The sequence below is a fragment of the Takifugu flavidus genome, chromosome 1 (genome assembly GCF_003711565.1).
Source record: "Takifugu flavidus isolate HTHZ2018 chromosome 1, ASM371156v2, whole genome shotgun sequence".
Classification (NCBI taxonomy): domain Eukaryota; kingdom Metazoa; phylum Chordata; class Actinopteri; order Tetraodontiformes; family Tetraodontidae; genus Takifugu; species Takifugu flavidus.
In genome coordinates, this window is record NC_079520.1 from 5,000,873 (window position 1) to 5,016,605 (window position 15,733).

Below are 15,733 nucleotides of genomic sequence, written 5' to 3' on the forward strand. Positions count from 1 at the left end.
CATTAAATCACCGATAGACAGATACAGGAAAAGAAGACAGACGGGGGAAAAAGAAAAACTTGGCCGCTGGTTGGATAACTGTTAAGCAATTTCTAATGATCTTTGCTGAAAGCCCTCGGGCTGGGATCTCCGAGAAGGATCGCCCTGTGGATCTGAAAGGAGATTAAAACTCCCCCTAGCCCCATTTTTTCTCCTGCACCGTCCAATTAGCACGGAGGAGAATAAAAACGGGAAATTTTTGTACAAGCAAAGATGTGAATGGCTCTCTGGCACGTCGTACCGCTCCGACGGGGGCCCGAGGACCTGTAAGAGTACTTTCACTTGTAATATTTTTCCAGGAAACAGATGAGGCATTAAAAAAAAGTCCCAGAGATGATGGCCAGAAGTGCTTACTGCAGGGCTTTAGGAACGTGATTGGCTTCCATTAACTAATTAGAAATATTAAAGGGCTTCAAAGTAGTCTGTGATTGAGGAGAACGAAGCGAGGTGGGGGGGGGGGGGGGGGGGGGGGGGGGTGATGATTTAAAAGCACTGCGGCACAATTTTGAAATCTCACAAAATGTTGGACTATAGCAGAGACAGGGAGGATGTGGGAGACATGAAATGCTGCATAAATACAATCCAGTATCATTCCTCCTGTATCCTATATGAGCCTAAAACTTTAGAAGGGAGATATGATGGGCAAACTTATGGGGTAAGTCAGCTGAAATGTTCCTAAAACAAACACGGTTTCATGCCAAAACAGCTTTTATGGTTGTATGACCGCGCTCGCCTCAAAAAAAACGAACATTCTGCAAAAAGGCTTTATTCTGAGCTTTTGTGTGCTAAAGAAACGTGCGCTCCCCCCTCAGTGAGAAGCAACCTGCCTCCCTGTTAGAGAACAGAAATCTATCTTTAGAAAGTAAAAAGACTTTTTTTCCCTTTACTCCTTTCATCTTCATCTCTGGGTGCATTTTGCAGGAGGGAAGAGGGGCCTCTTAATGGGCCCTTCTCCTCAGAGAGGTTCTGCTGTCCTCCATTCCTGCCTCTCGCTTTCTCTCCTGTGTTTTTCACTGCGAGGATTTGTGATGAAGAGAAGCACTCGAGCAGGAACAAATGGGAGTAAACAAAATGATGTGGAGGGGCTAGAACACAACACGAGATTTCTGAATAGCACCCCCCCACACACACATACACAAACACTCATCCTCATACTGTGATCTTTACAAGGACATTTATAGACATAGCCTAACCTTAACCATCACAGCGAAATGCCCTAAAACTAGCCTGAACTTTAAAAGTAGGCTTGAACCCTCAAATGTGTTACTTTTACATACTTGTGAGGACTGGCCAACATGTCCCCCCTTCTTTAAATATGCCACTTTGTTAATAAAATGTGTGGTTTTGTCCTTACTATGTAGCATGTGCAAACACACACACACACACCACACACACACACACATTTGAAAGCAGACTTTTTATACTTGTTTGGCTTTGCAAGTGGGGGCAATGCAGGACTTCCTAGTAAACATTCCCTTTCACTTGGCCCTCTCAAAGGTCGTCTCTCCACTGCAGGGTAGGACCCCTCGACCACTCCAGGTTTAGCCAAGTAATGCTGATCTAAGTAACTACGCCGGAAAAGGGACTCGATTAGGTCCCATAAAAGTTCCTATAAATGGCCATTCAGGAGAGGTTTCTGCAGTGGAGAGACACACCGATGGCCCCGGTCCTGTAAAATTCCCCAGAATCTTCTGCAGTGGAAATGCACCTAATGTGTATTTGAGGCCCACAAATATAAATCAGGCACATCAGGACTTTTGCTAAGGGGAACAGAGGACAAACAATCCCAGTCCTGCTGCCTGAGCAGAACATGAAGAACACTGTTGTTTTGTTGCTTCGGTTAAGCATAGACCTTCACATCACAACACATTTTGGCTATGAGATTTAACTTCTCGTCAGTCATGGACATTACAGAGGCTTAACAAGATGGACAGGGAAAACCGGCTTAGGAAGCCCCATGAGATGGGAACAGGTAACAGAAAAACAACTCTCCAGTTAAATAAAGTGATCCTGGATCTTTGATAACGAGACAAAAGCTTTGACGGAAGTAAATAATTGAGGTTTTAAAATACACCATCTATGAATCTGTTTCACATAACATGTGCATATGATAAAAAGAGTTTTGTAAACAGTCCATTCAGTCTCACTGAGGCACTAACATATCCAGTAGATGAGGACGTAACAGTATTCACAGCACACTGGAAAAGAAGTCAAGTGTTTAAGTGTCCGTGCATATGCGTGACAGGCTTCTCTGGCTTTATTTTTTGCATGTATTGATGCCATGAGCTTTTTTGTTCTCCAGGATGCGATCTGAACTGTCTCATCCTATCTTTCCTTTGTCGAAACCAGACAGGGAACAGCTGAATACATAAATTGCTTCGCAGTCCACAAACTGAATCAGCCAGTCATGCCAAATGTGCAGCTGTCCATCAGTCTCATCTGGAACCGCGACGCTAATTCCTCAATGCGTCTTCCGTTTCTTAATCTGTCTCTGTCACTCTCCCTCAAAGGCGAGTGGATGAGACCCAAAGGAACAACCTTGTCCCTTTATGCTGTGTGCATTGTGGCCCGTATCTGGCTGTACCTGTGTGTAAATCCCTCCTCTGTTGGACAGGGTATTTGGAGGCTGGCAGCGTCCAAGCTTCAAATCAGAGCAAGACAGACATCCGTACAGAGGAAAACATGCTGTTACAAGACTGACATTGCATAGTGCATGTGTATTTTTGTGTCCACAGTCAGGTAGGAATCCAGCGTGTGATGTATTTCTTAGTCCTTTTCATTTTCAGCTTCAACTGCAGATGTTCCCTAAGGAACAGTAATGTTTTCATGCCCTCATCTGAAGATCTTTTATCGTTTCTCCCTGTAAAAAAAAAGCCAATTGAAACGTCATAAGTTCAGCCTGTCAGGTGGAGCCAAGGAAGTTGAGCAAAGACGCCTCCTGCTCAGCGAGTGAGATCAGTCATCAGCAACAGGAGCTGTGGTGCACGTAGAGTTCTCACCATCGAACAGATGTTTTGCTGAAATCTGCAGTTTTCATAGGTATCACTTCAAATAAGGCATTCTTCAAAAGTCCAAGGACCAGATTTCAACACCGATTATCACCGCTCTTGTCTTTGTCCAGTGTGATGGTGAGCATGGGTTCAAGACTCGGCCCATTGCCTGGGTACAGGTGGTTGTGGCTGCGGACCAAGTTATAGGCAGGATTTTGGTTCTGGTAGTAATTAAGGTGACCCTGCTGGCTCAGTTGTTGATTGCTGTGGTACAACACTGAGTGGTGATGACTGGTCTTCTTGGTGGCCCAGTGGTACCGATGGCAGCAAAGTACCACCACCAAAGTCACTGTGACCATCAGCAAGAGGGCTCCGCCTCCTGCTAACGCATAGTACAAGTACGCAGGGATTGGCTGCACTGCCACTGTGTCTACTGTTGGCTCCACCCCAGCCATGGCACCCCCTGGAGGGCAGGAGGACACATTACTGGCTGGCATTTTAGAAGAGGATGGCATACATGCAGATTGCAGCTGTAGTTTACCTGGCCGACCATTCGCTAAAACCTTCAGAAAGGAATTACAGCTCACTTGAGTTTTAATTTGTTTAAAGATTTTTTTGGGGTGGAAGGTCTAAGAATTATACTGATTTTATTCACAATAAACTGCATTTGTTTTTCTAGAAAACCTATATTACACCCCATAATAGCAAAAAAATCATAGTACCATAAAGGCCCATCATAATGTAGCCTAATTAAAATGAAATCATTTCAATAACGGAACAGTAGTTTTAATTTCTGGATAAATAATATTCTAAGTCATTAAACCTTCTAAACGTCTTGACCGACAGTTTTGGCCAGAAATTCTCTGCAAGCTCTGCATTACTATCATGCTAGTCAAAACACATATTAAGTCAAAAGGCGTTCTATTGCCTTTGGTTGCTGCATGTGCATCCTGGAGAAAGTCAGTTTTTTATTGATCAAATTACTTAACTGCTCCCCTACAGCCAATATAAAGCCTACATTAATCCAGCAATAATACAACGGAAGGTAACAAAGAGGGCTGAGGCTCAGCGAATGGTCAGTTACTGCAGCTGTGCTAAAGTGATCAACAGCAGGCAAAGAAACAGGCTGCCACCATTCAGATTCAACCCAGTTTTTAACTCATACAGAGGCATTAAAGCTCTTCACAAGATGCTGATGCGCGTCTCCTCTGTTTGATTCTGCTGATTTCCCTTTAGATTTTATGGTCTTGATGCAAAAGTCACAAGCAGAAGCTGGTCCCAGACACGCAAAGGCTCATGCCATGCGTTTAGAATCAGTCTGCAAAGCCTTCTTTGTGCAGTGACGACAAAGCGTGGGTAGTGTAAAGTGCTTGTATTTGGGAGAAATCAGCTCCTTTTACCAGGGTAAGATCGCACTGATGGGAGTCAAGTGGAGAAGGGGGGAGAAAGAGCAGGGAAGAAGGGAAGTCAGGGAGAAAACACAGCAATGGAGACATGAAAAAGAGAAGGCATTATTGGAAGAAAGAGGCTGGTTAAATAGAAAAGGGTGCTAGATTGTGAGGAGGGTGAATTGGATAGAGGGGAGTGAAGGGAGCGAGCTAATCCTGCCATGATATCTTTAATCCTGCATTAAAGAGTTTGTTAGAAACTTCAATAGTCTGTCAATTCACTGTGAAAGGAGGCACCGAGAGAAGAGAGGGAGACGATGGCTAAACAAAGGCATATGAGCACAAGAAGGAAAGGAGGAAGATGAAAAAGAGCCAGGAGAAGAGAGTAATATTGATAGCACAAAGAAAGGCAAGGTGCAAGGAAAGACGGGAACTCAGGGAAAGCAGTGGCTTAATTTTCCCTTCTTGTTCTCTTTTAACTTCAGTCATATTCTTTATGGGTTTAGAATTGGCTTTGATTGTAAAGCTGCCGTCTAAGAAGCCTGCACAGGGAGCCTTCCCATCAGTGGATTAAGATACAGATGAGGCTGCAAAATTTAACAGTTACTTTGATTCACATTTTATTTTTGTCTGAGCAAGAAAGAAAGGGGGTGGTTGGGGGTATTTCCAGACCGAGCATCTAATGGTGTGGTTTTCAAGGTCACCACATATCTGCATCACTAAGTCTTTCCCCTGTGTGTTGATGGCCAGAGCCAACTCTCTTTTTAACACATATCCAAAGAAACCCTGGTTGCCATGGATACAAAACCCCAACAATGTCACACTGACTCAACCACATAAAGCTGCCAATGGAGTCTCTATCTAACTCTACCAATGGGTAATAATTTTTGAAACTGTTTAACCAGTCTAAGCTGGTTAACTGGTAACTGCAGATTAACCCGATGATTGAAAACATTTACAAGATACTACGATAAAGTAATTATTGCATTGCATTTAAACACCTTCGTCTGACTGATATCGGTGCTCTCCCTATCTGACTAAGACACTCAGATAACGCGATGAGAATTGGGTACACTCCGGCCTGTATACACCTGAAGTGGACTTAAACTGGACAACACATGTGCTTGTGCTTCAAAACCACCATACTGGTGTAGGACTGACTGACTCCTGAAATCAACATGGCCACAAGAGAGAGTGTGTCTTATCTGCCCTATAGGTAAAGCACACATTAGGTCCTAGAGGAACAGAACTGTACGATTATCTTTCTGTTTTTCGAAATACTGGTCACCCGACTGACTCCAGTTGTTTATTATGCAATGTAATATGTCCACCGGAAAAGGGGCCCAAAGGCTGCATATCGCCACCTAGTGTTGAATAGGAGGACATGTTCCTGTCCGATTTCTCCGAAGCATGTTAACTGGGACAAGAAACAAATTCCTACAAGATGCCAGTGCTTGTTCTCATCATCACTGTGTTCATGTACTCATAAGAGGGCAGTATGTACTAACTCTTAAAAACATGATCCTGTCCCACTTCAGCCAACACCAGTGTCTGGCTGGAAGTCATGTGATAGCTGCTGTGGATCCAACAGTCCAAGAGACCTTGGAGGATTTAGGTCTGACTCCTGGCTTTGACTATTTTTGGAATTTTGACTGTTTTGATTGAAGTGAACTGAACACAACCAAGAACTGCTCAAGTGTCTGACAGCATCTGAGGAATGTGTTTGACACACACACACACACACACACACACACACACACACACACACACACACACACACACTCACACACTTGCCACAATGTCTACAAAATACCAAACTTCTTATACTACTGCATTGCCAAGTACAGTACACTTATTCAACAATGGCTTCTGGATTCTTACTTAGAATAACAGCACAGTTCGATATTCAGATCAGGGTTTCCATCAGTATTTGACTTCTGTACCAAGAATTAGAAAACAAGCGATCCAGTTGCATAACCTGTCTAAATGTTCTTTGATCTGTTTTCAGTTTGGCCTAGTGGAGAGACAAGAACAGGAAAAAAAGAGGAAAGGAAGTTGGATGGCGATCAAGTCTGGATTTCATTTAGGTAGAATCAGCAGTTTTTTGGCCAGAGGATATAAACTGAGGGCATGGCAGGTGCAAAGTAAAAAATAGGAAAGGGCAGAAGATGAAAAATGTAAGAGGGAGGAAGGCTTCTTGTATGATGTTGATCAAGGTGAGAAAGCCTTAAGTTGAAAAAGAAGGGCAGGAAAGTTCTGCCTAACTGACATTTAAAATCCAGGAAGAGATGCAGACTGAGCAGACCTGGCATCATCACAGGATTTCATTGTCTCTTCAAGCGATCAAAAACACTGCTTCGAAACAGTCATGCATGGATACTCGTTGAATCCATGGTAGTGCAGAGACAACATGGTGCCACCATTACCGTGGAAAACACTACCAGTCTGTGAGCTGCAGCTGCAGGTAATTTTCTCACTTAGGAACAAACCTGAGAACATTAGCAAGTATCAGCCCAGCATGCAGGGAGTCATGCTGGAACGATGCACATAGATCCATTTCATCAGGCTGCAGTACCGCCTGCGCCCACAATATTCTGTCGTACTTTGTTTAAAATGTAAACACGATGTGTGAATGTATCCTGTGTCGGATGCCGTTATTTGTGCTGCAGTTTTGGCTGAGTTTGTCTGGGAACACCACTGTGCTGTGAGTTCAGTTAAGCAACAAGCAGGGAGCAAAATATGTGGAAGTACGACATAAACAGGAAGAAACTTACTGGTTATGCCAGGAGTTAAAGCTGGGAAAGGTTCTGCAAAGGACAGAGGAGACAGTGCAGATGTTAGTAACTGGGAAAGAGAGTGAAATTAAAAAAATCTATTGTTGGAAAGTGGCCTGGGTAGGTCACCTATATGAAAACTACATGAATTAAATATGAAGTATGAAATGTACTTCTGATGCAGTATGTAAGGCTCAGTCTTTCACTTTTATGAGCTCCATAAATCTTCTAGAATGAATCATTTTTACAAGATGGCGAGAAAATAGAGGGGAGACAAAAATCTGACAGGGCTGAAGGAAGGAAGGAAGGAAGTGCATCCTCTGTATTTCTCTCCCCGTCATTTCTGAATTGCTCTCTCAGCTTTTATTGCTTTGTCATTCTAGGTGTCTTCTCCCAGTGACTGCTGTCCAACATCAGAGCAGCACTTGTGCTGAACTGAAAAGAGCATGAGAAAATGGGTGACGAGATGGGAAATGGAGGAGCGGGAAGCAGGGTGGGGGGTAAGTCGGGGGGTCATGGGAACAGGAGATAAAATTTACCACTGTTGGCTATTTGCTGGGGGTTATAACATCTACGATGGAGTAAAAGGGAGACATGGGTGCAAAAGAGAGGTTTCAGCAGTGAGTACAGAGATGCATTAAGAAGAAAATGAAAATATTCTAATGAAAACAAACTACTGAAATATCTTCATTTGCAGCAGTAATGACACTCGGCCCAAAACTCTGGGATCCCATCATTCTTTTATAACCCATACTTGAAAGAGACAAAACCACTTCGGTCAAAAATGTGATGAAGTTCAGAGGAAGCCATCATGCAATCATTTTCTGGCCTTAAATTAGCCTTCAGTGAGCAAAGTAATCATCATTGAAAGCACCACGAAGGGATTTTTAAACCCAAAAGTAGTTGGAAAAACAGAGAAAGCATTTGTGGAAACGTGAAGTTCTTCCAAACATCATCTAGTTTTGCAACAAAGTGTGGACATCTCTGTTTCTCTTAAAAACTGAATCCATAATTGGAACCAAAGCTAATCTTGCTGGGCAGACGGCCTCTGTGGCTAAAACATGCAAGATAGGATCTTGATTAGGACGCCCGTGTTGCTCCCTCACGAGCACATTTTTAGACACGCTGTGGCTAAAAATGGTGACAGCTGTGGCTGAATAAAAAAACAGATGGAAAAAATAAAAACAAAAAGGAGACAGAGAGGGAGAATGGCAAGAATCTCAACAGGGCGGAGTGGGGTGGGAAAGGGGCTTACGTGTGCACTCTTCCAGCTGGATATCGCTGCTCATATGGATGTTGTCTATTCTGATGTGACCTCTGGTTGGATGATCAAAAAATCCCTCAAACACCACCTGAACGATGGGACAAAACAAAGGTGTGTTATTAAAATGTTTGATTGTAGTGTCGCACAAGAACATTTCTCTGGAGATGACACCTGATACTCTTTGGGGCTTTGGGGCAGGATGGTACGCCCCTCCCTCCAGTGAGATCCCTGGTCTCCTTTCAGAGCCCAAAGCAGCGTCTCCTCTTGCTCGCTGTCCCTCAGCAGCACCCTCAGACTCCCTTGCGCCTCCCCCTGAAGTTGATAGTAAAAGACCAGACAGAGCGGCCCTTGCTCCGGCCCCACCTCGGGGCTCAGCAGCCGCGCTCGCTTGCGTTGGATATGGGCGCCTGCATCTAGATGAAGGTAGTTCCCCGAGAAACCTGCGAAGAGAAGAGCAACATGCTGCATTATCCCAGCACAGCGCTGTAAATTTAAAGCCACTTATCCTGCCTTCTGTGCTCTTAGCATTTTCACCCTTTCGCTGTATTCCGTTTTAATGGTTTCCACGATTTATGATGACAGCAGATGCAGTTCGTGCTGAGAAACAGCCCCAACAAAATATGATGTAGTAATGCGACGAGATGTGGTTGCTCAGAGTAAAAGGCATTACCGCCACTGGTCTGCGGTATGAGGCTCAACTGCAAATGAGACGGCCATTTCATCATCACTGCTAATGGATGCACACACACACACACACACACACACACGCACGCACACAACCCCACTAAACAACCCTAATCATTCCACCGCTTCATTTCTCTCAGCATTTTTACTACTTAGTCAGCACAGCTGACACCTGATTCATCCACTGACTCTTTTTGTGTATAAATGAGCATGCACTCTCTCCTACTTTCATTAAATTGACTTATTTATTGGAGCGAGAGATAAAAATAAAGGAAGCTGTAAGCGCTTGAAAGACCAAATGTGATTTTTTTGTTGTTTTGTTTTGAAGGATTTGTATTTATAGCTCATTTTTCTAATTATTTGCAATTGATTTCGCTTTCTTATGGGTTTTCATTTAACAAACTACTAAGTACTTCTATATGCAGATGACACCCTTCTTCAGCAGATGACAAAACTTTAGCACTGGCTTGCCTTCGATATTAATCATTGACAGGAAAGAGGAAGCATAGTCACTTCACTAGGGTTTAGTTTCTCCTTTAATTTCCTATATAAACTACATCAGACATAACATCCGACAAACCAACCAAATCTGATGAGAGACAAATTCCGTTACATGTATATCCGTCTGTTTGATTTCAGCCGTGTTTTTTCTCCTTCAGCTCAGACAGAAAACAAAAAAGAAAAATCTAAATTCAGGAGATTTTGCAGCACATCACACTTAATGAATAATGGATTTGGGTTGAGGTGACTCTGTTGTTTCACTTAGAGGCAGTGAAAAATGGGGCTTAAATTACCGTTGCTCATTAGGAACAGTTAGAGGAAGTTGCAGTGTTTTTCTGTCTCGCTGCGTTTGATCTTAGCAGGCGTATAAAGGGAGGGAATTAATTAACAAGTCTCTATGGGAGGGCGAGGCAGGGATGCGGAGTCGGCTCTGAGGGAGCAGGGGAAAGCACACGTGTGTATTGTGTCTGTTTGCATGGGTGTTTTTCTATTAATGTTGTGCATGAAGGTGTGAGTTAATCTGTGATCAGTCGTTTTGCACGTCTGTTGCCTTCACTTTTTATTGGTCTAAAAGTCTGAGTTATTCCTTCTCAGTGACTTCTGGTGGAGCAAATCACAGTAAACACCGGAAACCGGTACCAGGGTGTCAGTTGTCAGTCAGTTCCACAAGGCTTTATTTGTCTTATGTCCTCCTCTTTTCAACAGCTAAACCACTTCCAAAGACCGGCATTTTGAAGAGTTTTTACTTCTACGAACATCTCTACAGGCTTTAGAATTCCAGTCCCCAGCTATCAGGGATCAAAGAAGAAGTTATGAGCTGCAAGCTATCGGATTTTCTCTTTCAGACGTCTTTTCAGTGACAAGCTTTGGGGATTTGATTTGCAGATTGAGACAGCTTCCAGCCGGGGTGCCGCACAAATGTTGCTGTAAAACATGACTTAATGTCATGTTGCTGTCTTACATGAGACGGGGACGCTGCTATGGTAATTACACACACTGCAACACACACGCACACACATACACACACACACATACACAGTCACTGCTGTTTGTGCAGAAGGTGCTCAGTCAGGCATGAAGTGGATGGCTTCAACAGATACAGAGACAACCTTGGTGGATGGCAAGGTTGTGTGTGTGTGTGTGTGTGTGTGTGTGTGTGTGTGTGTGTGTGTGTGTGTGCTTGCGTGTTTGTATCCTTGGGGGAGCTGGAGAGCTAAGGTGCTAAGGCAGCACTTCTGTCAAAACTCTCATTTGACTTATCTAACTGCTGTGTGTCAAGGTGTGTGTGTTTGTGTGTAGTTGAGAAGATGGATAAAACAGTCGTGGTCCTCCTGCCGTCTCATTAAAGATAGACAGATTTGGGAAAAGGAAAGGAACTACAGGAGAGGGAAATAAGATTAGAGGTCAGTGAGGAGGAAAAAAGGCAATCATGGAGTCAGGAACTGGAGGAATCTCATATAAATGAGAATATATGGATGAAAATAATGTGTGCACTAGCAACAAATGAGGTTGACGTAATCACACTGATAATAATGCATCAAAAATATTAAGCAACTACCCTCAATATCAAAAATAAGACGAGAAATAAAAGTGAACAGAAAAAAATGAAGAAAATAACTTTGACAAATTGAAACTGCACAAATTTAGCAAATTGGAGTGAAAGTCTTGTGTCACATTTGTTTTAAGTGATTCCTCTGAGCACTGAAAACTGAATATTCCAACATACCGCAACCATAAACCCTTTAATTAGCAACAAACCCCTGAATAATGGTCAGTGTTGGTTTCCGAGGGCACTGTTGCATTGGACGTGTCTAAAACAACTCCACTCACTGTCTGATCCCAGGGACAGGTCCTGTATTGTCCCGTGCGTTCCGTGTCCTGTTGAACCGCTGCTGGCTGTGTGCAGTGACCAGCTCACACCCGACAGAGGGTCAGCCGACCAGCCGCACAAGCTCTGCTCAAAGTCACACACGGCTGTCAGCGACGGCGTTGTGGCTGCAAAAGGAAAGATGCAGATCGTGGATCAAGATGTCTCACCATGTCTCGTAATGTCTCATCGCCTTTTTAGCCCCGTCAAATTCAAACATTTAACTGGGTTTTACTGTGTTTAATCTGCCTAAATGCCACGAAAGAGAGTCCCGTAGAGTTTCTGGCAGTGGTGCTTGTATAATTACACAACCCAATAAATCATGTTGAATAAAAATATTAAAGCAAAGATTATAGAGAGGATTACGAACAGAGACGCTGTGCAGGAAGAAATGGGAAGGATTAAACAAAGTGAATATTTTTTTTATTAAAAAATGGCAGCAGAAAGGAGAGGATAGATACAATTGAAGGAACAAGAGAGGGAGGAGGAGAAGAAGAGGAGGCATGGCAAATGAAAAGGAAAAATATTAGATAGAAAAGAAAGGACAGGAAAACGGCCTTTGGTGTTTGTGAGAGCGTTTTATTGAAACTACAGCCCCACTTTTGCTCTACAACAGCTACTGGCCTGACAGTCGTTGACCTAAAGCTGTGAAATCATATTCCCAGAGAGAGGGAGAGAGAGAGGGAGAGAAAGATAGACAGAAAGAGAGGGAGAGAGAGAGAGAGAGAAGCAGGGAGGGAAGAGAGACATCCTCAAGCTGTGAAAGCTTATTTTCAGTCAAACAGAGCTTCCTGTGAGACTCTTGAAGCCAACAGACTTCAAAGTACAGAGGCCCCCGTGGTGCCCAATGACATCATGAGTTTGACCTTAAATACACGTGTGTGTACGTGTGTGTGACATTGAGGGTGCGCAAAGCACGTGTGTGTGCGTACCAGGTCTCATTGCAGGGGTAGTGTGTTCCTCTCGAGGCATGGTGGGGGTCACGGTGTTAGGTAGAGTAGTAGTTTCTGCCAACAGGAATAAAAAACACTGACATCAGATGAGAAAAGAACCACACACAGGATGACATTCGCACTTTCTCAACCTCTTCTGTGCCTCTGTTGGACAGCAAACATTGGAATAAGCGCTGCACGTTAATTACATGTGCTTAATCCCCCTTAATGCCTTCTAAGTAATGCAACCTACCACTAGAGGGCATTCGAAACCTCTGCTGTAAAAGGTCTGGCGAAAGAGAAAATAAAGCACAATGTGCAATTTACTCCCCTCTATTGGTCACGTCAGGTACTGCACTCACATACGATAGTGGCTCGTTTTGCAAGTCACCCCATGAATGAGCTCTTCCTCTTCCAGGCAACAAAGGCGCCGAGCTGGCCGCACAGCAAAGGACTTTGACGCGCAACACCCAAATTACACACTGTAGGTTAGCACGCATGCGCACACCTGAAATGCAACGATGATAGATGCTGCACTCAAACTGACCTTGGCGCATGGCAGCGTGAAACCGGGCAGCGCTCGATAGATCAAACAGATGCTCACACACATCGGCAGGGTACAGAATGTCAGTGCAACCCCAAGACCTTCTGGTCTTTATAAATACTTTCTAACGCTGGTTAAGACTCCTTAAATCGCCGTCATTTTTTATCGACTCGCACATGCTATAAATTGACAAAAGGGAGCTAAAGATTGCCTGGCTTGTGCGAGCCACCAGAGACTGGAACCGCAAACCACTTGCCAGACTATTCTTAGAAATGACGTCTGTTTCTCTTATTTTCTGTCATTCATTATGTGGCTTGAATTTTTTCCTTCCCCACCTTCATCCATCATTCGTCCCTGCAAAAGCCCCCCTCCATCCTTTAACCGCCAAGCTGTCAGTTGTCACAACAAATCTGATCACTTTTCAGTTCTGCTCTGCAAAACCCAAAGAAAAAGATCTCCTGGTACAAAACAAACACACAAAGCGAATCCCGCTTCTCAAAAGTGAAACCCTACGCGTTGTTGTTTTTGTTTCACCACAACTGCAATTTTCTTTACCATAACTCTTCTGCTCCCTGTCATCTCTCACTGGGGCATTTCGCTGTGCTCTTTCATCTGCCTGCAGATCTCTCTGGCTTGTTAGGTTTGTCTCTACTTTTCCCTCTTTTTTTCCTCCAGTGATCCTTTCAGAGTGCTCCTCGCTGCGCTGCAGCTCTGTTCGCTGCTCCTTCGTGTCGCTCGCAACCACAGACACGGTAAATCTGAGACAACTGTGGATTTACTGCTTGTTTGGTAGTTCGAGATGTTTCCATGACTCAACTGTTGCACTTGTGTGTCTTATTTAGTGTGAACTCTTCACCTCTGGACAATTTGGCTAACAGGCTTGAGATCTGTAGAGTGTCTGGCATCTTTATTACTAATATGTGTGTGTATAAGTTTATTGAGCTGTTAAAATAATTTTAAAAGTATGATTATTATGTGCTCCTACTCAAAGTGGTCTAACACACACACACACACACACACACACAATTAAATATTAACACTGGATAAGTAGCTCCCAGCTGCTGACATTAAGCTGTTTTAATTTGGTGCCCTTTACTGCTGCAATTAGTGCCCCAAACAGAGGTGGAAGAGTAGGAAATGGAGGTGAGAGAGTGGGAAAGAGAGACGGGGACGCACAGAGATGGAATGGCAAGATTGACAAGGGTATGCCTCCCCACCCGCCGACTTACACACACGCGCACACAAACACGCACGCACCTCAACTCATCACCACTTTCCTTATCATGGACACAGTTTTTGTTGGCATGGTTTCCCTCTCCATCTCCACTACACTGTTGTTTCTTTCCTCCCCCCCCCCCCCCCCCCCCGCATTTCCCCCCATTTATTTTCATTAATCATCTTCTTGCTTTTTATCTAAATCTGAATTAAATGTAATTCTGTGTATTGCTGTTGTAGGAAGTTCAGTTAATGAACTGTGTCTGATGATAAATCAGAGTCTACTTGTGTGCATGCGTGCATGTGTGAGAGCAAATGAGACAAAATGAGACAAAATGCAGCAGATCTGTGAGTATTAAGGCCCCAAAATCAACATTTCTGTTCTATAGCATTAAAGAAAGACTTGAAGTTTCATTTGAAATTGATAATAAATGTAGATTTAAAACTTGGAAATGGCAGCACCTTTTTTTTAAAACCGAAAATGGCCCAAATATGCTGCCGTGCACGAGTGTGTTTACTCACGGAGGAGAAAATAGCGGAATTTCTTTGGACTATTTTGCATCCGTGTCATCACAGAGCTACGACAGCATCTCTTCAGAACTCTTCAGACACACATCACGGCCTTCAAAAGGCATAAGATTAAGTTATTCACACACACACACACACCACACACACACACACACACACACACACCCTTCTTGGCTCACTGTGAAGCTGCTGACTGAGCAGAGTGAGGCGGAAACAGAGACAAAAACTGTTCAATTATGGAAAGAGCTATGGCTATAAATCTACCTCTGTCAGCCTAAATAATGACTACTGACGTTTTATGTGCACGCGTGTGTCTCTGCAGGAGTGTGCGCACGAGCTGGCAGAAGAAAGGAAAATGTCATCCCCGCTCAAATTATGGTTGACATGGTGACTCCATGTGTGTAGCTGTAAAACTGTCGTTATAACAGAGGATTTCTACTGAGAGTTAATGACTACAAATAAATCCATGATGACACCGGCTAATAGGCACTTATTCTGAGGATTATTCACATTTTAAAAGATATCTTTCAACTAATAACAATGTGTTCGCTCATCTTGAGAACTTGATGCCTCACAGCAGCTCTTTATGGGGCAGTGCAGAGTGTAACTGACATAACATATCATATATGTCCATTCTGACATATTAGGAATCAACCAACATGTCTGTTGGCAACGCTGGCAGTAGCATTCAGCCTTTTATGCCTGGGCTTCGAACTAATCACCTACATCTATTTACATAAAGATAGCCCTCGGTAGTGAGTAAACATCTTAAATTCAGGCTGCAGTTGGGTGCTGGCATGATAATGAGATCATGGAGATTGAGGGTTATGTTGCAGCTCAAGTTAGAGACAAAACTGAGGTATTCAGCCACAGCACGGCTGGAGTAGAGTGCGGGATTCAGTCTATTCATAGCACTGACTATACTGTTCATGGGGCAGTTAGTTTTGTTAGCATGTGACCTTAAATAAGAGGCACTAGCAAAAAAAGGAAATAAATAAAAGCCTGAC

The 15,733-nt window shown here is 43.6% G+C and overlaps 1 protein-coding gene across 4 annotated transcripts in view; it reads right to left on the reverse strand.

Moving 5' to 3' along the window:
- Nucleotides 1-15,733, reverse strand: part of LOC130527289 (neuropilin-2-like) — a 65,734-nt gene that overhangs the window by 5,801 nt on the left and 44,200 nt on the right. For 2 of the 4 annotated variants that reach the window (XM_057035629.1, XM_057035620.1), the window contains exons 12-16: nt 12,440-12,514; nt 11,471-11,635; nt 8,627-8,895; nt 8,447-8,543; nt 7,192-7,224 (exon numbers count right to left, since the gene is read on the reverse strand). In XM_057035629.1, coding sequence (XP_056891609.1) covers nt 7,192-7,224; nt 8,447-8,543; nt 8,627-8,895; nt 11,471-11,635; nt 12,440-12,514 — 639 coding nt within the window. The remainder of the gene's footprint in view (nt 1-7,191; nt 7,225-8,446; nt 8,544-8,626; nt 8,896-11,470; nt 11,636-12,439; nt 12,515-15,733) is intronic. The other 2 variants (XM_057035649.1, XM_057035639.1) reach the window with 1 other exon arrangement.